At 44.4% G+C, this 26,269-nt stretch overlaps 2 protein-coding genes across 4 annotated transcripts in view; one reads left to right on the top strand and one right to left on the bottom strand.

Moving 5' to 3' along the window:
• The window catches only part of CCNDBP1 (cyclin D1 binding protein 1), a 47,160-nt gene that overhangs the window by 10,511 nt on the left and 10,380 nt on the right, over positions 1-26,269 (bottom strand). The window contains exon 12 of one of the 2 annotated variants that reach the window (XM_039232751.1): positions 20,990-21,477. The exons of the other annotated variant lie outside the window; for it this stretch is intronic. Within the exon in view, the coding sequence (XP_039088682.1) occupies positions 21,450-21,477 (28 nt within the window). The 3' untranslated portion in view covers positions 20,990-21,449. Of the gene's footprint in view, positions 1-20,989; positions 21,478-26,269 lie in introns of those variants that run through there. 2 annotated transcript variants of the gene reach the window in all.
• On the top strand, positions 5,517-25,554 carry EPB42 (erythrocyte membrane protein band 4.2). Of its 2 annotated transcripts, XM_039232747.1 has the most exons (13): positions 5,517-5,616; positions 6,965-7,150; positions 7,776-8,009; positions 12,343-12,461; positions 14,234-14,338; positions 15,255-15,432; positions 15,819-15,957; positions 16,262-16,365; positions 17,149-17,391; positions 18,610-18,909; positions 21,892-22,058; positions 23,419-23,552; positions 25,294-25,554. In XM_039232747.1, exons 1-13 carry the CDS (start codon positions 5,607-5,609, stop codon positions 25,454-25,456), a joined length of 2,082 nt encoding a protein of 693 aa, XP_039088678.1. In that variant the 5' UTR covers positions 5,517-5,606; the 3' UTR covers positions 25,457-25,554. The 2 variants fall into 2 exon arrangements, with proteins under 2 accessions (XP_039088678.1, XP_039088679.1); XM_039232748.1 differs by lacking the exon at positions 25,294-25,554 and having other exon boundaries at positions 23,400-23,531.

Raw genomic sequence — 26,269 nt, 5'->3', positions numbered from 1 at the left:
ATAATGTATGTAAAAATGCTTTGTCAAGCAATGTACCACCGTAATTAATTTACTTGAAACTGAGATTCCTGTTGAATATCTTTTCTTCCTTGCACCCCGTATCCCAACCATTAGTGTGTCTTGCCAATTTAATGTCCTGCATTTCTGTTACACCAGCCCACCTCTATGTTCACCATCACTCCCCTGACCAGACCACCTTCAGCTCTCACTTGAATCATTACGGCAGACTCTTACTGGTCCTCTCTTTTCCACTTTGACCCTCCAGCCAGTGTGGGTTTTTTAAATTTTTTAAATAAATTTAAATATATTTTTTTATAAATATTTTTATTTATTTTTGAGAGAGAGACAGAGAGACAGAGTGAGAGCAGGGGAGGGGCAGAGAGAGAGGGAGACAGAATCTGAATCAGGCTCTAGGCTTTGAGCTGTGATGTGGAGGTTGAACTTGCAAACTGTGAGATAATGACTTGAGCTGAAGTCAGGAAGCTTAACTGACTGAGCCACCTAAGCACCCCAGAGTGGTATTTTAAGAAATGTGATTGTTAAAGTGATTGTTACTCTATTGCTAAAAGTCCCATTCGTTAGTTTCCCAGAACTCTGAGGACAAAATTCAAAATCCTTACCTCTACTCTGCAAGATTTAGCCCCTGCCTTACCTCTCCTCCTGACAGGCTTTGTTCCATCCAGTCCCATGACCTTCCTGTGATTGCTCCCTGCCTTGGGGCTTTTGCATATGCTGCTCTCATCCCTCCCATCCCACCCCACCCCTTGCCCCATTGCCTAGCTATCTTTCCTGTTTCTCAGCTTAAATATTGCTTTGTCAGGGAAACCTCCTCAGACCTCCACACCTAGGTCCTAGAACTTGGAACTTTTCTATTATAGCAGGTATCATAAGCAAATAATTAACAGTATAAGCCCTTAACAAAGTTTCCCCCTTGCCAGAATATAAGCTCCTTGATGGTAAGGACACATCTTTCTAATTTATATTACTGTATTACTAGTATCTATTACAGTTCCTGATGAACAGTAGTGCTCAATACATACTTCTGTCATGGATGAATAAATGATTCCTTCTTGGGTATACACTAGCCACTCTGTTTTTCTGCCAGAGGCTGGGAAATTGAAAAGTGTGGATGTAGTGGGAAGCACGGCTGAACTTTCTGGCTCATGAGTGCATGCCTCCATCTTCCTCATATCTCCCATTCTCCTTTCCCCAGCTCAACCAAAACATAGCACTATGTCACAGGACCCCCCAAAATGCCCCAACTGAAATACTTTCAGAAAGCAGGTGTTTGTGGAAATCCCTGGGAATTGTATTAGGAGAGATTATCTTTATTAGTACCAAAAGTGGAACAAATTCCAAAAGGGTATACCAGCCCATGACTTCCCCATTGTTCTCCCACAGGCATGGGGCTCACAGTGGTGAAAACAGTCTTCCAGTCAGCCTTTTCTTTACCTTGCAAGTTTTTATTTTTCAAATAATTACAACAATACATTGTTGTGGTATAAAGATACTAAATGTGAGAAGTAAGTGAGATGATTCATTTTCAGAAATACGAAATAAAAGCTGTGCTGTCTAGTTAACAATAGGTTTACAACCCATTGTAAATAGTATAACCTTCTTCCTCTTACCCGCGCGCGTGCGCACGCGCACACACACACACACACACACACACACACACACACAGTGGAGTCCCAAACCCTTAGATACTTGACTTCCTGGTTCTCCTTCCCTTCTCCATTTTGCGGGCTTGTTTTTTATGGGATTATTTTTCGCAGGCTGTGCAATGAGCATGCTCCAAATAACTGAAGTCTCTGCATCACCTCGAGGAAGGTACATTTGCGCCAACCAGACTACTTTTTGCCTTATATGGGCACAAGCAACTTCCTGGTAAGGCTGTAACCTCTGTTGTGCTCAGCCAATGAGGAATCAGGGGAGGGACTTGCATTGTAGGAGATAAATTGCCTGCTGTAACCATCAGTCTGCCTGTCTATCAGTCCCTCTTGCAAGATCATTGGTTAAAGCCTTGCTTTACTGTGTTCTGAGTCTCAGTGTCCCTCCTTTGATTGGGTCAGTGGGCTTATTTCTCACTGTAAAAGATATACAGAAAGAAAGTCTTGCACCCAGGTACTGAATTTCCCTACACAGAAGCAATAACTTTCCAGAAATATTCAACATAAACACAAACAAATTCATATATATTCTCCCCACACACTCGTTAATACAAACGTAGCATACTATTCACACCTTGCTTTTTCCATTTATTTTTTATTTTTTTTTTAAATGTTTTATTTATTTCTAGGAGAGAGAGAGAGACAGCATGAGCAGGGGAGGGTCAGAGAGAGAGGGTGTCACAGACTGAAACAGGCTCCAGGCTCTGAGCTGGCAGTCAGCACAGAGCCCGACGCGGGGCTCGAACCCACGAACCGTGAGATCATGACCCAAGCGAAAGTCGGACGCTTAACCGACTAAGCCACCCAGGCGCCCCAGCTTTTTCCATTTAATGGTATAGCTTGGAGATGGTTTCATATTAGTTTATGTAGAGCTACTTCATTCTTTTTCACATTTGCATGGTTGTCTATTGAATGAATGTCCCATAAGTTATCTATCTTTTATGTAGTTTGATATTTTGCTTTGTGACTCCCAGTAAAATGGATATACTTCTATAAATTTCATTTTACATGTTTGGTTATTTGCATTAGAATACCTAGAAGTGAAATGGCTATTCAAAAATATAGGCATTTAAGGTTTTGGTAAATATTACTTAATTTCCCTCTATAAAGCTGAATCAATTTACTTTCTTACTAGGATTATAAGAGAGTAACACTTTTCCTACACCATTAACTAACTCAGAAAGTTGCCAAACTATTTTATCTTTGCCAATCTGAAAGATGAAAGAAATGATACCACAGGGTAGTTTTATTTTGTATTATATTAATTAAGGTTGGACATATTTTTATGTATTTAAGAGTCATTTGAATTTCTTTTTCTGTGAATTATCCTTCATATCCTTCACCCATTTTTCTATTGATCTGTTGTTCTTTACTTATTGATTGGCAGATACCTTCTACATTTAGGAAAGTAACACTTTGAGATACAAGTTTCAAACATTTCTTACAATTTGTTGTATATATTCTAACTTCGTTTATATTAGTTTCTTAAAGTTTATTAGATAGAAAGAGAGAGTGAGTCAGGGAGTGGCAGAAAGAGAGCGGGAAAGAGAATTTCAAGCAAGCTCTACTGTCAGTGTGGAACCCAGTGCAGGGCTCGAATTCATGAGCTGTGAGATCCTGACCTGAGGTGAAACCAAGAGTTAGATGTTCAGCTGACTGAGCAATCCAGGTATCCCTAACTTTGCTTATGAGTTTTTCCAAGTAACAAAATTTTAAGGAATAAAATTTATCTATTATTTCTTTATAGCTTCTGGGGTTTGTGTTATACTTTAAAAGGCCTTCCCTGGGCTGACTTAAAAGTAAGTGTCTTTATCTTTCTTTTCAGTACTTTTAGGATTTAATTTTTTACATTTAGAGTTTTGATCTACCTGGAATTTATTTTGGTATATGATGCAAGGTAGGAAACCAACTTTAATTTGCAAATTAGCTGCCCCCAAACCATTTACTAGTAAATCCTTATCTTCCCCACTGATTCAAAGTGCCATACTTGGCCCATACTTAATGCATACATTTTGCTTGATGTGCTTTCTCAAGTGCAGTGATGTCATATTATGTTATAATATATAGGAAGCCTGGTTATACTACATAAAAAGTCAGAAATGTAGCATGACCAGGCCTACTAGATATTAAAACACATCTTAGAGGTTTTAATCTAAAAACATCTTTAGACCTTTCTGGATTATATTTTATTTTATATCTTTTAAAATTTCCTTTTGAACTTTAGAATCAGCTTTTCCAATTTCACAGAAAAAACTTATTAACATTTTATTTGGACTGCATTAAACTTAAGATTAGCATACTAAATTATCTTTTATAATAATTTTTTAGTAGATTCATGGTTTCCAGGTAAAAACCACATGATCTTCTTGTATTTTTTTTAATAAAGTAAGGTAGATTTTATTTTTTCAAAAAAGATTTTTTAATGATTTATTTATTTCTTAGAGAGAGAGACAGTGCGAGCAGGGGAGGGTCAGAAGGAGAGGGAGACACAGAATCTGAAGCAGGCTCCAGGCTCTGAGGTAGCTGTCAGCACAGAGCCCGATGCGGGGCTCAAACCCACGAACTGTGAAATCATGACCTGAACCAAAGTTGGACGCTTAACCGACTGAGCCACCCAAGCGCCCCAAACCACATGATTTTCAAATAAGAAAAAATTCACTTCTTCATTCCTCATGAAGAATCATTTTTTGGAGGAGTAAGAAGGCAGCAGCTTCTTCTTCTTTTTAACATAGTAAGGTTCTTCAAATGGGCAGTGGTTCAAAGGTTTTTTTGTTTTTTTTTTTAATTTTTTAATGTTTTTTATTTATTTCTAGGAGAGAGAGAGAGACGGCGTGAGCAGGGGAGGGTCAGAGAGAGAGGGAGTCACAGACTGAAACAGGCTCCAGGCTCTGAGCTGGCAGTCAGCACAGAGCCCGACGCGGGGCTCGAACCCACGAACCGCGAGATCATGACCTAAGCGAAAGTCGGAGGCTTAACCCACTAAGCCACCCAGGCGCCCCCAAAGTTTTAAAAGTATAAAACTGTAAACAGAAGAAAAATCACCTTCCTATCTCATTCTCTCGTTCTCCTCCCCACAGGCAACCAATGTTCTTTGTAGTTCCTTTTATATCCTTCTACAGAAATCATGTATGCATGCAGGCCAGAATTCCTGCCCCTGAGAGTGCTAACATGGTCTTGGAGAAGCCCCAGGAAAAGCTGGGCTTTAGACCACCAAAGAGGGCTTCTCCTGTGTCTTGTCTCCTCAGTGACTAAACAAGTAGAAATAGAAAAAGATACAGGCCCTGAGTTCCAAGATAATTCTCCACCTTCTCTTGTAGAGTCCCAGATCTGGTAGGCTTGGAAGAGCTGGGGCTCTGACTTTTAGGATATTTGTTTTTCACCAACAAATTCTACCTCCTTATCTCCTTCACACAGATGCATTCCAGACACACAGGTTCTCTCTGTTACCAAAATAGCCACAAACATCTAGCAACTTGAAGCCCATGATAGGTTTAGGGCCTGAGATTTGGAGTTGGATTTGGGCCTCCTGTTTATAGAGTCATCTCTTCTAGAGTCTTCTAGTGTTTTCCATGTAATATCTCTGAAGGTCTCTTGAGACCCATGAAGCGACAAGCTTAGAAGTTTCCTCTTGGCTTCTCTAGCTGGCTGATCTTCCCCCATTCTACCCTCTGCTTCAGTCGGTGCAAGAGATAAAATGAAAAAGGGGAACTCCCAGCAGCTGGTCCAAGAGATACTAGTGGGGAGGGAGCAAGAGAAAAGAAATATGTGGGGGAGCTCACGGGAGGAGTGGAAGGAAACTCTACTACTTAAAGATTCTTAGGCCAGTGAAAATACCTCCATCATTTTCTCTCTGGACAGATTTAGAGAGGCAGCGCTGAGCAACAGTTCAAGACCAGGCATTTCCTGTGGTCGAGTGGATAAGATCAGCCTTCAGCCATGCAACGGGGTGAGCCAAGCCATCTCTCCATGGGGCTTACTTGACTATCACTAGCTCTTCCATCATAATGTGTTTTCATTACAAGAAGTAGGATGGTGGTGGAGGTGATGGTGAGTAGGCTATGGTGGGTGGTAGTAGTGTGTGTTGTGGTGGCGGTGGCAGTGGTATGGCTATGGGTGGCAATATGGGTGACTTGTTGTAAATCATTGTAAATTGCTGGTCATAGTTGTGATGACAATGATGGTGGTTAACATGTGTTAGTGTTCTTACCCTTAACATGATTTATGGCCTCACAACATGATTATTCTCAGTAGATTGTGATACATATGAGAGATAACCTTGGGAAAGCATTAGGGTGTCATAGCCTCAAACTAAGTGGGAGAGAGGTGCCTGGGTGACTCAGCTGGGTTAAGTGTCTGACTCTTGGTTTTGGTTCAGGTCATGATCTTGCAGTTTGTGAGTTCAAACCCTGAATTGGGCTCTGTGTTAATGGTGCAGAGCCTGCTTGGGATTCTATTCCCTCTCTTTCTGTCCCTCCCCTGCTCATCTCTCTCTCTCTCTCAAAATAAATATTTAAAAAAAAAAAAGCTAAGTGGGAGAGAAGGGGAGGTAGGAGTCAGGAAATCCAACTACAAGTGGCAGAGGCCAACATAAAGCAAGGGAACAGGCAGAACTACAGGATGTAGAAAGCTCAGGGGCCTCGGTATAAGTCTATTAGTATATTTAGATGGTTCATTGTCAAATGAGAACTGCCCGATGGACTGTCATAATACTCTCACACCCCCTCCTTGGAGAGTTTTTCTGGGCTGTATGGTGCTGTGGGTTTGGTGAGCCTTTAGGTGAAAGAGCCAAGTATGATCTCAGGTGAGTTGGTTCTATTCTCTGGGCCTCACTCTTATTTATAAACAAGAGGGTCAGCTCGATGATTTCAAAACCAACTCTAACCTTATCTGTGTTTGAAGAAGGAGTAGGGGTGAGCAAAATTCTGGGTTTTATTCATTGTTCTTGGATTGGGACCAGAAAAGGAGGCCAACAATGAGAGCAAGCATTGCTCTTGTTAATAATTTTAATAGTCCCACTTAATGAGACTTTCTATGTATCTGACACTGTGCTAAGTGTATTATGTATACACGTATAATTTATTTTTATTTAATTTCTGACATTTAATTTCCCCAACCCTGCAGGGAGGGATGATTCCTTAGTCTAAGGAACAGAAACTGAGGCTCACAGTGGTTAAGTTACTTGCTTTAGGTGGCACAGCTAGTAGGTAAATTGAGCCAAGGATTTGAACCCCACTTCATTTATGACTCTAGGGTCTCCACATTTACCTAGTCTCGATGACTTCCCTTTTCCACAGCCCTGAGGATCAAGAACTGTGACTTCCAGGCAGCAAAAAACAATGAGGAGCACTTCACCAACGCCATCAGTTCCCAGCACCTCTTTGTGAGAAGAGGGAAGCCCTTCACCATCATCCTGCACTTCCAAGCTCCAGTCCGCACATTTCTGTCTACCCTGAAGAAGGTATCCCTCATTGCGCAAACTGGTAAGTGGGGCAGGCCTAGACCCCTTTGGTGGCAGGACTGGGGGTTCCTCCTCCAGCATCGTCTCAGGGAACATAGGGAAAAATGACCCACGTTGCCATGGGCCTTTGGAAGTCTTGCCCACCTGGCAGGGCTGTTGTGAGGATGAGATAATGTGCCTAAAAAATAGTGTTTATTATGATTCAGAAGCTGCCAAGCATCATTATCACTAAGGGGTTCCTATTGGTTGCAAATGTAATTATTGGTTTTGTAGAAAAACCTGAATGGATCTAATCTAGGCTTATGATAACATTTAGTTGCTACTATTTATTGAATTTGTACTACATGTCAGATATTGGACCAAGTGCTTCACATGCAATGTCTCATTAAGGGCTCACATTCACCTTACAAAAAGGCACACCACTCCACACATTTTATGCACTATGAACCTTTTCTAGATGTAGGTCCATGAGCACTGAGAACTTTTGCTCTCCCATCACCCTTTACTGCCTCCCATTACTGAATGGGCTGCTTTTATTCTCACCAAAAATCAATGTTCACCTGTTCCAACTTTGTGATACTTGTCTTTATTACTCTGAGTTGTCACCAAGAGGTCCAAATGACCACTTCGTCTCTGTGTGACTACAGGAGAGCAGCCTTCCAAGGCCAACAAGACCCAAGCCACATTCCCAATTTCCAGTTTGGGGGACCGGAAGTGGTGGAGTGCAGTGGTGGAAGACAGAGATGACCAGTCCTGGAACATCTCTGTGACTACGCCCACAAATGCTGTCATTGGCCACTATTCGCTCCTGCTGCGGGTCTTGGGCAAGAAGCCACTTCCCCTGGGCCAGTTCACATTGCTCTTTAACCCTTGGGCTCGAGGTGAGTTTGGACCTGAACCAGCCTGGGCTGCACAGGGACTCAAGGCACAGGAGTTCAGGCACAGCTGTGGCAGGGAGTGATGGCCCCAGGCTCCAGTGGGCAGCTCCCTCTAAGGACAGTACCAGCACACAATTACTGTATAGTCTCTTTCCTATGAATTGCGTTTCAGACCCAGAGTCTGTTTTGGTGTCATGCTTGCCAGGAGTAGCTTGGGTCCTTTCACTGAAAGCAAAGGCTTTATCTCACCACCAAAACCTGGTGCTGTGTTGGGCTATTTGACCACAGGAGCTGAGATTCACTGAGATGACCCTAGAAGAGCTATTCTTTGTTGTGACAGTACAGGGGTTGAGAACTGGAAAGTAGTTCGGGAATAAATACAACCTGAGTTACGGGCTTCTCTGTCTCCTCCCTGGGCTCCCACAGTCTGTCTCCAGGGCAAATCCAGGTTTTGTGGGACCTGAGATTTATATAACTTGGTGAACCCTCTTTAAGAAAAACAATACAGAGGTGCCGAGATGGCTCAGTTGGCTGGGCATCAGACTTCGGGTCAGGTCTAATGAATCTAATCTAGGCTTATGATAACATTTGTTGCTACTATTTATTGAATTTGTACTATAAGTCAGATATTGGGCCAAGTGCTTCACATGCAATATCTCATTAAGGGCTCACATTCACCTTAAAAAGAAGGCACACTATTCCACACATCTTATGCACTATGAACCTTTTCTAGATGTAGGTTCATGAGCACTGAGAACTTGTGCTCTCCTATTACATGGTTTTTGAGTTCAAGCCCTGCGTCAGGCTCTGAGCTGACAGGTCAGAGCCTGGAGCCTCCTTTGAATTCTCCTTCATTCTCTGCCCTTCCCCAACTTGTGCCCCCTCTCTCTCAAAACTAAATAACATTTTAAAAAATGAAGAAGAAAGAAGAAAGAAGAAGAAGAAGAAAATGAAGAAGAGGGGCTCCTAGGTGGCTCTGCTGGTTAAGCATTCTATCCTTGATTTCAGCTCAGGTCATGATCTTATGGTTCATGAGTTGAAGCCCTGCATTAGGCTCTGCACAGACAGTGTGGAGCCCGCTTGGGATTCTCTCTCCCTCTTCTTCTCTCTCTGCTCTCCCTCTGCTCACTCTCTCTCTCTCTCAAAAATAAATAAAAATTTTTTTAAAAAAGAAGAAGAAAAGGAAAGAAAAGAAATGCAAAATTTTGAATTGCTCAGGCCTAAAGCGGTCTGTATTAGTGAGGAGCCCAAAGCTTCAGCTTCATCAGTGTCACAGTAAATCTACCCTATTTAGTTGTCTGCTTCTCTCCATGTATAAGTTATGTTCTTACTACAGGTTGCTAGAACTTTTCCACATTGACTTGTCTAAATATATGACTAGAGTGACAAACAGCTCATGTCCCACAGCTCAGGAGACTAAGGGTAGGCTTTCCTGAGATCAAGTGACCTCCTGCAACCTAACCGGTGGCCACCTCTGGCAAAGGTCAGCCTTGGCTGTTGGGGCTATTTCATCTACTAAAGATATCAAACATGGTTGACATGACCCAAACATGAGGAGGGCATCTCCTCTTCCTCCCCATCCTGAAGGTTGAGTCTGTCTTTACTTTTTAAATCTGCTACCCTCCACCATAATCCTTGGAGCACACTGAAGGGTTGTTTGGGGGCATGGAAAACACCTTTGATCAGCCTTCCTGTCCTCACTACCCCAGACAAGTGCAGAGCCTTTTCAAGATTTTTACTGCCAGCCTGAGGGGCCCTCATTATAAGGCAGAACTGGGAGACAAAAGGAAACATAGGGAAGCGGAAGAAATCTTGCCAGTTTCCTCCAGCCAGTTCCTCACTCCCTCTCTATGTGACATCTGACTCCCAGTGGGCTCCCTCTATCCACTTTTTTGCTAAGGGTGGAGCTCTTCAATACTCCCTCCTTCAGATAGTCCTGCCAATCCTCAGTTCAGTGTCTTCTTTCCTGATCCAAGAGGGTGATCAGGTAGAGCAACAGGTGCCCTGGCCCCATGTGGGTGAATGTGAAGTCAGGGTCCCTTAACTGGGAGAGGGCCCATGGCTCTCAATATATTGACAGAAAGACCCTCAAGCCATTTCCTTCCTAAGTTGAGGCTCCAGTATACCTGCCTTTCTGACTCAGATCCCATATCCAGAGCTAGGCCATGGCAGGCAGAGCAAAGACACAGCAAAGAGAGTTCTGAGATAGTGCTCAGTTTAATGGGAACTCTTAGTCTTAACTCCATTCCAGGTTTCTTGCCTCTATGCTTGGCTTGTAGGGACCTGCCTAGGGAAGTCCTCTCCAGGTGAGTCCAAATGGAGATGTCTGTGTGGGCAGGAGTGAGTTATTGGCTCTGCTTACCTCGGAGGTGATTAAGAAATGTTCAGACTATGTGGGACACAGTCTCATCTTAGCATTCTTGGAGATGGGATTCTCCCAGATTCAAAGGGAAATTTTACATGCAATAATGAAAGTCCTTTTCATAAGCAGGGGACTTTATAAAAGGGGGCTGTACCCCAGCAGGGAAGAGGAGGGTGATGTTACCTATACTCTGATAAGATACCTCCCTTCAGAGCCTGGGGCCAAACACCTGTTTGAAGTGATTTCATAGAGGGTACTCAAGATGGAGAGGCAGTAGTCAAGGGCTCCTTGGGCACGTGGTTCTGTGATGTTAGGCCCCAGGTTCTTCAGGGCTTCCTGATCTTTAATATCCTATTTTTCTGTTGTTTTGAATACCCTCATCCCAGCAGATGCCTGAGGGCATAGTCTGAAAAAACTTTTCTCTTTAAAAAAATTTTTTTTTATTTTTGAGAGAAAGAGAGACAGACAGAGTGTGAGCAAGGGAGAAGCAGAGAGAAGGAGAAACAATCAGAAGGCTCTAGGCTCTGAGCTATCAGCACAGATCCCAGTATGGGGCTCAGACTCATAAACTGCAAGATCATGACCTGAACTAAAGTCGGACACCCAACTGACTGAGCCACCCAGGTGCCCCAGGACTTTTCTCTTATTAGTCCCCAGGAACCAGCCTTTGCACCCTATTCCCCATCTCCCATCCCCAGCAACAGGTGCAGAGAGAGACACTTGGCAAACAGAGCACGTCCTCCTGCTGCTTCTGGCTTTCTAGAGTATCCTTAAAGCCCAGCATCATCCTCATGGATCCCAGCCCAACCCATTGAGAAAGGCAGCAGGAGAGGCTTGAGAGACTATGGGAGTCTTAGACCTACTTGGATGCCACCAGGATAGAAAGCCAATGTTCTGGCTTCTACTCTGCCCAGCTCCACTGTTCCCTCTGACCCTGTCTTACCAGATACTCTTCTTTCTTTCTGCTTACCCCTGTCAACCTGTGTTTGATTGTTTTTTTCTGAAGCACTATTTTTAAATTTATTTTCTTTTCAACATTTTATTTATTTATTTTAATGTTTGTTTGTTTGAGACAGAGAGAGAGAGAAATTGTGAGCAGGGGATGGGGCAAGGAGAGAGGGGGGCAGAGGATCCAAAATGGGCTCTGTGCTGATAGCAGAGACCCTGATGTGGCACTCAAACTCATGATCTGTGAGATCATAACCTGAACCAAAGACGGATGCTTAACTTACTGAGACACCTGGGCACCCCTAAACGTTTTATTTTATTTTTTAATTAAAAACATTTTTTAAATGTTTATTCATTTTTGAGAGACAGAGAGAACAGAGTATGAGCCAGGGAGGGGCAGAGAGAGAGGGAGACAGAATCCAAAGCAGGCTCCAGGCTCTGTGCTGTCAGCACAGAGCCAGACACGGGGCTCGAGCTCACTGACTGTGAGATCATGACCTGAGCTGAAGTCAGATGCTTAACCAACTGAGCCACCCAGGCGCCCCTAAATGTTTCATTTTTAAGTAATCTCTACATCCAACATGGGGCTCAAACTCACAACCTGAGATCAAGAGTTGCATGCTCTACTGACTGAGCCAGCCAGGTGTCCCAAAAACACTATTTTTTCAAATTGAACCTGTGAGAGAGACATAACAGGCACACTGGGAAGTTCCCTGGGCTGTTGCCAAATTATCTTAGGCCAGAAGCACTCTGGCTGCATGCATCTTCTGGGAACCAGTAGGCTTTTTACGGTTGGCTTGTTACTATCTGTCTGGCTGACCATGAAGGCCCTACTCTGTACCAGAGAAGAGTGTGGGTTGCAGTTGGGTCAGTGAAAAGAGGGAGTTCCTTCTCAGTCTTCATCAGGCCCAGAGCTGAAGGGAAGGCCTGCAGCCAAACCTGACCTGGGCAAGGATGGCAGAGGTCTGGATGTGGAGGGCAGGCCTAGCATCCCACAGGACCTCATCCCTGCCTGCTTTTCACCAGAGGATGCTGTGTTCCTGGAGAGGGAGTCTCAACGCATGGAGTACGTGTTGAACCAGAACGGCCTTATCTACTTGGGTACAGCTGACTGCATCGAGGCACAGCCCTGGGACTTTGGCCAGGTACAGGGATCTCTGGGCAAGACAAGGGCCAGTGATAGCTGCATGACCTTGTGTTCAGACCAGACAGAGCTGGCATGTCCAAAAGTCCTTAGTCATGAGGCCTTTTCTTTCCTTTCCTTTTCATTTCTTTAAGGATTCAGGCCAAAAGTTTACTTGCAAACATCAAGTATGTTGAATTCAAGAGTTTGATCCATTTTTGAAAGAGACTGTACTTCTTAAAATGTTCCCTTTCACATCTGTTTAATGGATTAATTAAAACACCCTTATTTCTTAGGCAGTTAGTGTCTTACTAGAAAAAAAAAAGATGAAGGAAATTCATATCCAAGTATATAGTCTTAGGGGCATCTGGCTAAGTTGGTGGAGCATCTGACTCTTGATGCTGGAGTCATGAGTTCAAGCCCCATATTGAGTATGGAGCCTACTAAAAAAAAAAAAAGAAAAAAAAAAGAGAGAGAGAGAGAAAAAGAGAAAAAACAAAAGAAACAAAAAAGTACACAGTCTTCATAATTAGTAACCATCACTTGTTTTCCACTGAAAATGGCAATTTCTTCCCTGGGTCCTCCTCATAGTGGCTCCTATGGACCACAGAGGTTGGGAACCTTCAGATGCTCTGTCCCAACATAGTACTGTTGGAAGTTCTGTGAAAGGCACCCAGACCCAAGATGGAAGAAATGGTGGCACCACACCAAGTCTTCCTTTTTCATAACCTTGTTCCTCGGTGTGTCAGTGAGGCTGTTTCTTTTGGCAGTTTCAGCCATGTGGTGCCTCTCTTTCCTCAGAGCCATGTCAATCCAATTTCCACAGCTTCCAGAGTTATCTTCCTAAAGGCCACAGCAAATCAAACCTCTGTTAAATCCCCACTGTCTCCAGGATAAAAACTAAATTCTCTGGCTCGACACATAAGGCCCTTCACAGCCAGGCCACTGGTTTCCTTTCCTCAGGAGCCACTCCATTCTCCAGCTTCTAGCCATCCCCTGAACAGACAGCTGAATATGCCTGGAATATCTTTCTTCCTTTGTCACCCCAGAAAATTCCTACCCATCTTTTTTTCCCCTAATGTTTATTCATTTTTGAGAGAGATTATGAGCAGGGGAGGGGCAGAGAGCGAGGGAGACACAGAATCTGAAGCAGGCTCCAAGTTCTGAGCTGTCAGTACCAGAGCCTGACATGGGGCTTGAACTCATAAACTGTGAGATCATGACCTGAGCTGAAGTCAGACACTAAACCGACTGAGCCACCCAGGCGCCCCCCTACTCATCTTTTAAGACTGTCTGGATGTTTTCCGCAGGCCCCAAAGGCAAAAGTGACTCTCTCTGCTGTGCCCTCTGCTCTGGGCTGGCATCTCTCCTATAGCCCTGGCCATGTTGCTGAAACCTGTATTCTAAGTGCCTGTATGTCCCTCTCTACTCCTAAACTTCAGGTTCCTCAAGAGCAAGAGCTGCCTTAGTATCCTCCCCATGTGGGGCATTGCTAGCAGGAGCCATAAGAGCACACTAAATGGAAAATGATAGAAATTAAACAATATAGTCCTGGTCTTCAAGGGTTCCCACCCTATCAGAAAAGTCAGACAACAGAATAGGCAAAGGACAGGAATGCCTGGACACAAAGACCAGGGGGCACAGTGGGAGGGAGGGAAACGCCAGAATTCCCACAGGAGACAAGGCAAGGCAGGAAGGAGTAGGAACTTGAGTCTGAAAAAAGGACAAGGTGACAGTGGGGGGTGAGTACCCAACCTGGAGCCTGTTTATCATGGTCCTGTGTGCTTCTTCCAGTTTGAGATGGATGTCATTGACCTCAGTCTGTACTTACTGAGCATGGACAAGCAGGTGGAGGAGTGGGGCAACCCCGTGCATGTGGCCCACATTTTGGGTGCCTCGGTAAGTGAGGTGGGAGAGAGCGGAGGTTAGCGTGGGGAGGAGATGAGACAGGGGTCCTCTGCCAGAGCTGCCCATCTTTATAGCCCTGTAAGTCTTCAAATCACAAATGGTCCCTTCCTCCCAGGGTGTGGGGGTCAGTTCCTGGAGAAGGTCTGAGTGAGAAGGGAGGACAAGAGCATTCACAAGGGAGAGGAAAGCAAAGGGAAGTATTATCCTTTGGGACACAAGCCAGGAGGCCTAAAACTGGCCTGGTTTCCTCAGAGTACTCCTCCCTTCCTTGCCTCTTCCCCTCAGCCCAACCTGGAGGCTTAGGTCCATGGGAGGGAGAGGATGGTGACTATCTCACCCAGTGTTTGCTGTTCAAGTGGTCTAAGGGGCTTCTTTTCATTTCTAAATTATTCCTAAGAATATACAGACCATGAAGGTACTTTGGTGCTTCCCACTGTCCCTAAATGTTCTTTCAGAGGAATAGAGTTCCCTATTTCGGCTTGTGTCTCTGGACTCCCCTTTCAGGAGGTTGAAAAGGAGGAGGCTGAGAGGGACAAGGTCAAGCCATAAGGAGGCAGAGGTGGAAGCTTGGGATAAGGGGGCCTTGAGGCCCCAGGTGCAAACACCCTCAAAGGAATGAGGGCCAGTGAAGGAGCGGTGAAAGCAGCCCCCAGTCAGAGGCAGCTCTCTTGCTCTTCTTGTGACATGAGTCTTCTTTGCCAAAGTGGTCCACAAGTCCCTGGCTTCCAGAAGACTTGATAAACAGGAGAATTCTTTGGGCCCCACCCCTAGAGATTCCAACCCAGTAGGGTGAAGCCCACGAATACCCAGGTGATTCTGACGCAGGTTGTCTAAGCCCTCCTGATTCACCCCCTAGAGGCCATTCTGTCCTGGGCCCCATGTATCATCCACACATTTCCACAAACAGCTGCATGCTTTCACGGAGAAGATGGTCCTGCCCACCACAGAGACCCACACGGTCCAGGAAGCCACCTTGCTGAACAAGCGCCGGGGCAGTGTCCCCATCCTGAGGCAGTGGCTCACAGGCCAAGGGCGACCTGTGTACGACGGTCAGGCCTGGGTGTTCGCCGCAGTTGCTTGCACAGGTACAGAGCTGGCTTGCCTGCTGCACCCCCATGGCTACTGTACAGAGCATCTGCTCTGCCTCTTGGGTTGCCCAGTGGCTGTCTCCCTGAAACTTCCCTGCCCTTGCCTCAGTAGGGCAAGCCCCAGTGCTCTGGTGAATATTCTGTAAGCTTTGCCCTGGCTGTATACTCTGCCTGCTGGGTAAGTTTTTTGTACCTCATTTCTCAGCCTTTATGCATCCTGTGCCTATGCATCAGTCCTAACATGCTGGTGCCCATGTCGCTCCTCTTTCCATGATGTCAGTGGCATTTAAGAGAGTGCCTGCCCAGAGGAGACTCTGAAAACACTAGCTATACATACCCAGGCGTCTCTGGCACCCCCTGAGTCTCTGGCCCCTTCCACGCAGTGCTGCGATGCCTGGGGATCCCTGCCCGCGTTGTTACCACATTTGCCTCAGCCCAGGGAACCGGTGGACGCTTGTTCGTAGATGAGTACTACAATGAGGAGGGTTTTCAGAATGGAGAAGGCCAAAGAGGCAGAATCTGGTGAGAAACCCAAAAAGGATGAGCTCCCAGACATGGAAGGACTCCAAATACACATAGTATAAGCCCCACGCATCCTGAGTGGCCCTCACACTGAGAGGAGGCCCTTAGGACTCTTATAGGTGGGACGTAGATGGTCAGTCGTGGCATGCACCACCCCACCCCCCCTTCCCGGGAGTGTGGCAGCCACTTTTACACAGTGTCCTCCCATCCCCATGGCAGTATTGACTCTGCCATTTCTAGAATGCCTTCAGCTTTTCAGGACTACTTTTGTCCCCACTTGAATTATTCCCTTTGATACCTTCAGGATCTTCCAGACTACCACAGAGTGCTGGATGACCCGGCCTGCTTTGCCCCAAGGTTACGATGGATGGCAGATTCTGTACCCAAATGCTCACAGTGGAGGTAGAGGTAAAGTCTGGGGGTAGGCCCAGTACCATCCTGGGCTGCACAAAGCTACACAAGCTGAAGGAGTCCCTCAGAGAGGAAATATGAGCAGCAGAAAGTCCAAAGAGGGTCTGCATCCTCTAAAACTGGAGAAGTGGAAGGAATGATAGTGGCCAGCAGAATGCTGACCTGAAGCCAGTGGGCTCAAAGAAACAAAGGTGTTAGCTATTTAGGCCCAAGGCTGTGGGGAGACTAGCCCTACCTCAGAGCAACAGGCAAGGGAGCAGAATCCCAATGAAGGGGAGAGGGTCTGGTGGATGTTGTGGGTTAGGGGCTTGTCGATGGGATTTCTGAGGTTCTGGATATGGATAAAGAGGGTATCCGGATAGGCTCAAGCTCAGAGAAGAAATCTTTAGGAGCCATAAAATGATCGTTCTTTCTTTCTCAGCAGCCTCAGCAGTAATAGAGCCTGGCACATAATAAGTGCTCAATAAAAGTTAACTATTCCTATCATATCCATAGTAGAGATGGCTAAGGAACTCCTGTATACTATGGTCCTCTAAATTTCTACCTTTCCTGTTTCTGAGAAGGCTTCTGCCACAGGCCAAGACCAAAAAGGATTGTCACTAAATAGTTGTGAATTTCACTTCTGCAATGCCCTTTCAGAAACGTTGCCTAGTGCCTACCTCTGACCTTGGTTTCAGGGAAGGGAAAATAGGACATGAAATGGGACTAAGGTTATGCAGATTTGGCACGGGAGAGGTCTTGGTATGGTTCCTCTTGCTCAATGACCTTTTCCTCCCTCAGTCCTGGAGTCCTGCGATCTGGTTCCTGTCAGAGCAGTCAAAGAGGGGATTCTAGGGCTGATGCCTGCAGTATCAGACCTTTTTGCTGCAGTAAATGCCTCATGTGTGGTCTGGAAGTGTTGTAAGGATGGCACACTGGAGCTGACCAACTCCAACACTAAGTATGTTGGCAACAACATCAGCACCAAGAGTGTGGGCAGTGACTGCTGTGAGGACATCACTCAGAACTACAAGTATCCTGAAGGTATTGGGCAGGGTATATATATATATATACACATATATATATAAATACATATATATATATACATATATACACACATATATGTGTATATATATATATATACACGTATATATACATATACACACATACTCACCACATCCTTTTTTATGTCAAGTATCATCTTGGGCTGCTTCCATAATTGACTATTGTAGATAATGCTGCTATAAACATCAGGGAACATGTATCCCTTTGAATTAGTATTTTTCTCTTCCTTGGTTAAGTACCTACTTGCAATTGCTGGATTGTAGGGTAGTTCTAGTTTTAACTTCTTAAGGAAACTCCACACTGTTTTCCAGAGTGGCTGCACCAGTTTGCATTTCCACCAACACTGCAAGAGGGTTCCCCTTTCTCCATATCCTCACCTACACCTGTGAATTCTTGTGTTGTTGATTTTAGGCCTTCTGACAGGTGTGAATTGATACCTCATTGTAGTTTTGATTTGCATTTCCCTGATGATAAGAGATGTTGAGCAGCTTTTCATGTGGCTGTTGGCCATCTGTAGGTCTTCTTTGGAGAAATGTCCATTCATGTCTTCTGCCCATTTTTAAATTGGATTATTCATTTCTTGGGTGTTCAGTTTTATAAGTTCTTTATTCTGACTACTAACACCTTATTGGATATGTCATTTGCAAATATTTTCTCCCATTCTGTAGGCTGCCTTTTAGTTTTGCTATTTGTTTCCTTCACTGTGCAGAAGACTTTTATTTTGCTGTAGTCCCAATAGTTTATTTTTGCTTTTCTCCTGCCTCAGGAGACATATCTTTTTCTAATTGTTTATTTGTTTGTTTGTTTGTTTGTTTGTTTTGAGGTGGAGGAGGGGCAGAGAGAGAATCCCAAGCAGGCTCTGTCAGCACAGAGCCCAACATGGGGCTGAATCTCAAAAACCGGGAGATCATGACCTGAGCCAAAATCAAGAGTTGTATGCTTAACCAGGCGCCCCTCAGGAGACATATTTAGAAAGAAGTTACTGCCTGTGTTTTGTGATTTTTATGGCTTCAGGTCTCACATTAGGACTTTTTTTTTTTTTTTTAAGCTAAATGTGGCCTTAGAGGTTTGCAATGCTCTTATGACTTTGGGATTTGAGTAGCATTAGGTAAATCAATCTTAATCCTGGACTTTCATTAGAAGGGTCTATACCCTCTGGTTAAGAGGCCTGTTTTATTTATTTCCTCCATTTCTCAGGATCTTTTCAAGAAAAAGAAGTGCTGGAGAGAGTCCAGAAAGAGAGAATGGAACATAAAAACGACAGTGGCATCCATCCTCCCAGTCTCAAGACTGCTGAGCCTCTGTACCTGTTCTTGGAGGCACCCAGCTCCCTATGCCTGGGAGGGAATGTCCAGTTCTCAGTGACCCTGATTAACCCCACTGATGAGGAGGCGGCTGTGGAGCTGGCAATTGGGCTGCAGGCGATATACTACAATGGCATCCTTGCTGCCAAGCTCTGGAAGAACAAGCGGTTCCTTACGCTCGGTGCCAATACGGGTAATTCTATGGCCCTGACAGACATCCTCAACCCCCAGCTCCTACCCTGGGTAGGCAGCAGCCATGGGGCACTCCCTGAAGTTCTGAAGAGGTGGCTGCTAGCCCCTGGTGTTCCCTTTGTTGGTCATTCAACATATATTTATTGAGCTTCACATAGAAAAAAGCACCCACAATTCCACCTGCAGTCAGATAGGTAAGCAGATAATGGCTGCAGTATAAGAAGTGTTTGATGATGTAAACAGAGTACATGTCTCCCAGGTTGGAGCAGGCTGCTCCCAGATAGAGCAGACTACACTGGGTCTGAAAGGATGAGTATGAAGGATGGTGACAGGCAGCAAAGTGAGTCATGAGTACTCAAGGCAGAAGGAACAATATGTGCACAGGTTCCTCTTCCTCCCCCAAATTCCTACGTAATTGGTGTGGGATGGGGTCTGGGCACAGCTACTTTTTAAAAGCTCCCTATGTTACCCTGGACTAGAGTAGTTGTTCTCAAACCTTGCTGCATATCAGAATCACCCAGGGAAGTTGGATGCCCAGCCTGCACTCCAGACCAATTAAATCAGAAACCCCACAGTCTGACCCAAACATCAAAAACTGTTTACATTCTTTGAGTGATTGCAGTGTGCAGGCAAGAGACAATCAGTGGACTACAGCTTGTCTGCATTATTGCAACAATCTCCTAACCAGCCCCTGAAGCCCCCAGTTTCTCCACCATGTTTCCTTTTTTTGGGTTGCAGGGGTTGGATCATTCAGGGACTTGTATATCATGCCAAATGGTTTGAATTTTGTTCCCTAGGCAGTGGGGAGCTGGGAAAAAGTTTGAACTAGAAGAGTGAATGTGATCAGAAATTTATTCTGGCAGAATGGAATGGAAGGGGTCATATTAGAACAATGGTTCTCAACCTTGGCTACATGATGAATCACCTGGGGAACTTCAAAAATACTGCTGCCTGGGCCTCACTGCCAGAGTCTGATATAATTGATGTGATGTGCAACCTGGCATTGGGATCATTTTATAAAGCTTTCTCTATGACTCTAATGTGCACATAATATGACATCTAATGTTGAGAACCATTGAATCAGAGGCTGGAAAGTTTTCTAATAATCAAGTCAAGGAATGAAGGACAAACTAGACTAGCAGCACTTCAAATGAAGACATATTCAGGAGGGGGGATAGATTGGATTTATGAATATGTATGGGGGGGCAGTTAGAGGGTTGCTTTCAGTTTGGATGAGCCTCCAGAATAGGGACAATGAGGAAGAACAAGTATGGTTCTTTGGGTTTGAAAACCCATGAGACATCCAAACAGAGATGGTCAGGAAGCAGCTGGAAACCTAAATATGGCATTCAAGATAAAGGCCTTGGTTTGAAACCAGATGTAGGAATCCCAGCACTGAAGAGGATGCCAAGTCAGGGCATTGATGAGCTCGTGGGGGTAGAAGAAGGGGTGTGAGAAGAGAAGAGGGTGAAGAGGGAATCCAGGCAGCACCAGCATGTAGGGGTAAGGCAGGGAAGGAACAGAAGGGGAATGGAGAAGTCAAAGACAGGAGGACCCCCTAGCAGGGTGAGCAGAGTGGCTATGAGATGTCAAGGCTGAAAAGCGGACACTGAGGAATAGTTTTACTGAGAGGTGATGGCAAAGGACAGCTTCTTGGGGGTTAAACTGATTGAGAGTTGAAGAAGCAAAACACAGTGGCAGTCCTTCCTGGAAGAACAGACAGAAATAGGAGACAGGATGCGTGGCTGTCAGCCAGGGATGCTGGGTAGAGAGGGTGGGGTTTCTTGTTTTTTGGGTTTTTTGTTTTGTTTTGCTTTTTGGTTTTTGGTTTCTTTATTTTTTTTTAATTTCTTTTTTTAATTACTTTATTTTTTTTAAATATTTTATTTATTTCTAGGAGACAGAGAGAGCGTGAGCAGGGGAGGGTCAGAGAGAGAGGGAGTCACAGACTGAAACAGGCTCCAGGCTCTGAGCTGGCAGTCAGCACAGAGCCCGACGCGGGGCTCGAACCCACGAACCGTGAGATCATGACCCAAGCGAAAGTCGGACGCTTAACCGACTAAGCCACCCAGGTGCCCCATTTGGTTTGTTTATTTAATATGAGAGAGCAGAAACTGCTTTCATTCTGAGGAAAATAATCAACAGAGAGGGAAAGGCTAAAGCCTCAGGAAAGATGGGTTAAAACTGATGGTGCAACCTTTGGGGAAATGAGGGAAACTAGAATAACTGTAGCTTATTTTTGGCAAACACAGTGTTAAATGTACATTATGCGTTATATCATTTATCCTCACAACAACCTTACAAGGCAGCAACCACTGTTATTCCCACTTTACAGATAAGGAGACCAAGACACAGAGAGGTTAAATAATTTGCCCAAAGTTACAAGCAGCCAATAGTGGGGTCAAGATGGGGTACAGACCTCAAAAGTGGAGGTTTGACTTGGGGAGGGAGGACACCTCATCTTCCCAGGGGTGGTGGTAGCAGGGGTAGTGGTCTTTGTCTACGGGGTTGGAAACGGGAATAGGAGCTTGAAAAGATTCCTCAAGGATGAAGGATGGCTTCATTTTCTCTGCAAAAGGGAAAATGAATAAACAGAGAATAAGAAGGAAGTAAGCATATATTTAGCAACAACTGTGTGGCAGTGTCTGAGATAGACACTCAGTATCTCATTTAACATAAGCTATCCTGCCAAGTAGTTGTTATTATCAGACAAGGCAAACTGAGGCCAGAGAGCTTAACTCATTCTAGTTTACAGGGAACTTCCACAACCCCACTGAGGAAGTCTGCAAAGAGCGCTTGCAGAGGCTGTGATGGTAGTAGGGGTGGGGTCTTGCATGCGTTCAAAGTTTGAAATTGTGAGAAATGAGGCATCATTCTGGCTTCAGTGAGACACTGACTCCTTCGCATTGTGTGTAACTATTGCTTGTTTCCAGGGCACATGCACTCATCCCTTTGCACTGACTCTGCCTGTCATATGTTTCAGATTCCACAACCACCAACAGTGTGTCCTTCTCTTGTTTTGAGCAAAGGCTACCAGAGAACAGCTTCCTCAGACTCACCGCCATAGCCAAGGCAACACAGTCTGAGTCCAGCCTCAGCTGCTTTGCTCAGGAAGACATCGCCATTTGTAGACCACGCCTACTCATCGAGGTAGGCACCAGTCTTCCCCGGAATTGTTCTCCTTTGCTCCCATTTCAGAAGAACACAGAGCCCTTCAAGCTTCAGGGCAAACGACTGTGCTGTAGGATTACCAGAAAATGGTAGGCTGAGAAGTCTCTCTTGAAAGAGATGGTTTCTTACATATGCTATTAAGATTTACATCTTCCAAGTTTTTTTTTGGTTAAATATTTTTACAATGAGGGCCTCCCCAGTTGCTGTCTCCATATTTAGACAGATAATATCAGCCTGTTTATTTAGAGCTTTATACATAGGCCCATGTATTTTCAACTCCTTTTAATATAAAATCCCTGTGAGGTATAACTATTCCCATTATTCAGATGAGAAAATAGTCCTAGAGAGTATCATGCCCATGATTATAAAAATGGGATGTTTCTGAGGCTTATGGCTCTTGATCTAGCCCTCTTTTCACATGTCTACCCTGGCCAAGATGAATGCAATCTGGTCACAGCCCTCAAGGAGGTTATATTACAATTAAGTAAAGGAGACACAATGTTTGGTCTTTTATGTAAACGCTTAAATAGAGGCACAAAGTCACTATGGGATAAGTGAAGTAAGGGGTTAATTCCAGCTGGTGAATTTGAGGAAGACTTAATGGAAAGAAGTGGCATTTATGCTGGGCCTTGAAAAATAGGTAAGCTTTAGTGCAGAGATGGAGGAAGGCCACTGCAGGCAGAAGACTCATCACAGAGGCCCAAAAGAAGGGAGCCCAAGGGGTGTGCTGGGATAGGAAAGTGCCTAGGGTGGTTGAGATGTCATTTAGTTGAGGGAAGAACAGGTGAAGCTGGAGAAGGGGATTGGGGTCAGGCCACAAGGGACTCTGAATGCCAACCAAAGTTGAATTCTGAAGACAATGGGAAGCCCTTTTTTTCTTTAAAATAAAATTTTTAAAAAACATTTATTTATTTTTGAGAGAGAGAGAGAGTGAACTGGGTAGGGGCAGAGAGAGAGAGGGAGACACAGAATCTGAAGCAGGCTCCAGGCTCTGAGCTGTCAGCACAGAGGCCAACACGGGGCTTGCACTCATGACCTGTGAGAACATGACCTGAGCCGAAGTCGGACACTCAACCTATTGAGCCACCAGGTGCTCCTACCCCTCACCTTTCTAAGTAGAGTAGAGGCACCATCAGAGATGACTACTGATGAATCAAGGGTAAGAATAAATGCAGGAAGACCAGATAGAGGGGTAAAGAAGTCAGCTGTGGAGTTTGGGTCCAGAAGGCAGAGACAGAAGAGTAACTGAGGAGAGTATAGGGAGGATGCCTAGGACGGGAAGCAGTAACTGTGGCTCTGTGCTCTTGGCATCTGCTTCAGGTTCTGCCTCTTCCCACAGATGCCAGAAACAACAGAGCAATATCAACTTCTTAAGGCTTCGGTCAGCCTCCATAACTTCCTAGATGTTCCTATGCACTACTGTGTGATCTCCATTTTTGGAAGGGGGCTCATTTACAGAGAGAAGAGATACAGGTAAGAGACTATAAGCTTCTCACCCCCCAAAACATCTCAACTAGTCAGAAAGGCAGGGACCCAAAATTAATGATTGCCTTTTTGCTGTGTCCATTGAGACACAGAGAAAATACCTCCATAATTTGAACTAAAGGAATTAGGGCCTCTAATCCTGGGAGGCAGGAGTGAGGGAGGCTACATGCCCCTTGGGCACCCACATGACCCTGATCGTTGCTGTGCAGGCAGCGAGGTTAGACCTGGGTACTAGAGAATATCACAGGGAGGGTAGGCTGCTTGTTGGTGCAGCCAGAGAACTGCATTCTACTAATGACAACCATAATATAAAATTTTGTTTCAATATTCCTTTTTATTCCTGTTCCCACCACCTCCCTTCACATTCTTTTGTTAGTATGTATGTCTTTTCATCGGAACGTGTAAAAAGTGTGCTTCATAAGACTGTATTTTTAACTTACATAAATGTTATGTCTAATCCTTTTTCTTACTTTTCTCTCAGAACTGTTTTTGAGATTCATCCGCATATGTTGCATCCATTGCTTCTGCAACATAACACTTCACTGTGTATATCCTGGACTTCCTACCACTCCGCTCCACAGTGATAGGCACCCAGATTGCCTCCAACTCCCAAACACCACAAATATTATGACAATGAACATCCTTGTGCATCTTCTTATTGCTAGGTCACAGAATATGACCTGGTTTGACTGTGTACTATCAGATTTGTTTGCAGGATGACTGCAGAAGTCCACACTCCCTCTAGCAGTACATGAGTTTCTGAATTCCTACCATTCCTCCACTCTTGGCAATACCCAGCTTTCTCTTTTCTTCCAGGCTAACAGAAATGAGGTAATATTTCTATTGCCTCATTGTTTTAATTTGCAACTCTTCATATGTTTATTAGCCTTTTCTGTTTCCTCTTCTGTAAAAGGTATGTTCTTATCTTTGCTCACTTTTTTTGTGTGTTCCTGGCTTTTCTCTTTGTTGATTTGTAGAAGTTACCTGTATTAGTCCTTTGTTGGTTTCAGTATGTTGCAGGAATCTTTCGTTATCTCTTCTCTTACTGTGTCCACCATATCCTTTGTTGAAAATACAGTTTACAATTTAGAGTTCCCGATACTTACTCCTACCATCCCTGAAATCCCTGAGAGTTGTCTGGTTATTGAGCCTGGGCCTCAGCCTTATGAAACTCAATGAATCACTCTTGTGAATAAGTTGAGAGGAGGGACTGCCAACATTCAACTATGCTTTTGTGGTATCCCTGATCAACTGGGGGAAAGCTCTTCACAGGGAATCTCCACTATTCCCTTAGTCACTGTAAGAAGGTCCAGCAGGCCAGGAGGTCTGACAGGGTTCGAAACACCATCTGTTGTCATACTGACATTTTCTGTATACGTCCACTGTACTCTCACAGCACTTAGCAACTTGAGGGTTCTAAAACCAAAGCCTTCCCAAACATAACCTGAGTATTACCAAGAATGGGACCAGACTGAAGTCACAGGTTATAAAAGAAATAATAGATGCGGCTTGGAAGCTCTTAGAATAGGATGTTTCTCTTCTCAACCATGCAATTGCTCACCATAGGGAGGTTCCTGTCTTCTATCCCCTAACACCTCCTCTGTTTCAACAGCAAGGTACTTAAATGTTTATTTCTTCACAGATCACCTCTTCTAGTAGGGAAAAATCAGTTATTGGGGCCAGCAAAGCAATGGGACAGAACTATCACCTGCCTTTTCCTTTATTTCAGATTAGCATCAGTGTGGCCTGGAAACACCTTGTACACCCAATTCCAGTTCATACCGACACAGGTGGGGCCCCAGAGGCTCACTGTGGAAATGGATTGTGATATATTCCAGAACCAAACTAGCTACAGAGGGATCACTGTGAAAGCCCCTGAACTTCCCACTTAAACTTCCATTAAGTATCCCATGCTTAAAGTCTGCTGTTGATAACATGAACTTGGCCCTTTGGAGAAATGTGAAAACTATTAAGTATATAGAGAACAGGTACTAGAAGAAAAAAATAAAAGAACTGGATTCCTTTTGTACAAAGTTGTAAATTTTTTTTTGTTTACATTATTTTGTTGCTTTGACGCTCTCAGTGTGATTTTAGTTTCTTCTCTTTACAACTCTTATTAAAAGTAAAGGGGCATCTGGGTGGCTCCATCAGTTAAGTGTCTGACTTTAGCTCAGGTCACAATCTCATGGTTTATGGGTTCGGTCCCTGTGTCAGGCTCTGTGCTGACAGCTCAGAGCCTGGAGACTGCTTCATATTCTGTGTGTCTCTCTCTCTCTGCCCCTCCCCCACTCATACTCTGTCTCTCAAAAATGAATAAAAATGTGTTTAAAAAATAGAGTGGCATTTCATAAAAGTAAATTAAAATTCATTTGACGTAAGGAATTGCAACCCAAGTACATACTCATTGCTCAGAAGAATGGCTGCTGTTGCTGAATATACCTAAAAAGACTACGGGGACATCAGACAGGCAGATGGGGTAAATGACATCTATGTAAGGAAAAGAACTGGCATTAGAGGTTGTGGAGACCTATAGCACATGCGTAAGGCCGAAGTCAGGTCACCAGAGTACACATCACTACAGGTGATGTACACCTTGCTTTCCAATATGCGATCCTCCAGACTGATGCAAAAATATAATGAAGGTTGTGCAAAAGGATTAACTGAAAAGGCCCTTAAAATTATATAAACTCTCTTATACATTTAAA

The sequence above is a fragment of the Hyaena hyaena genome, unplaced genomic scaffold (genome assembly GCF_003009895.1).
Source record: "Hyaena hyaena isolate Hyena2069 unplaced genomic scaffold, ASM300989v1 scaffold_70, whole genome shotgun sequence".
Lineage (NCBI taxonomy): Eukaryota > Metazoa > Chordata > Mammalia > Carnivora > Hyaenidae > Hyaena > Hyaena hyaena.
The sequence above is the reverse complement of the archived record's forward strand: the minus strand, read 5'-3'. Positions and strand labels throughout refer to the sequence as shown.

Coding starts and splice junctions, on each gene's coding strand:
- EPB42 (XM_039232747.1), top strand. Junction 14,339..15,254: donor CCCACATTTTGGGTGCCTCG/GTAAGTGAGGTG, acceptor TTCCACAAACAG/CTGCATGCTTTCACGGAGAA. Junction 15,433..15,818: donor CGCCGCAGTTGCTTGCACAG/GTACAGAGCTGG, acceptor CCTTCCACGCAG/TGCTGCGATGCCTGGGGATC.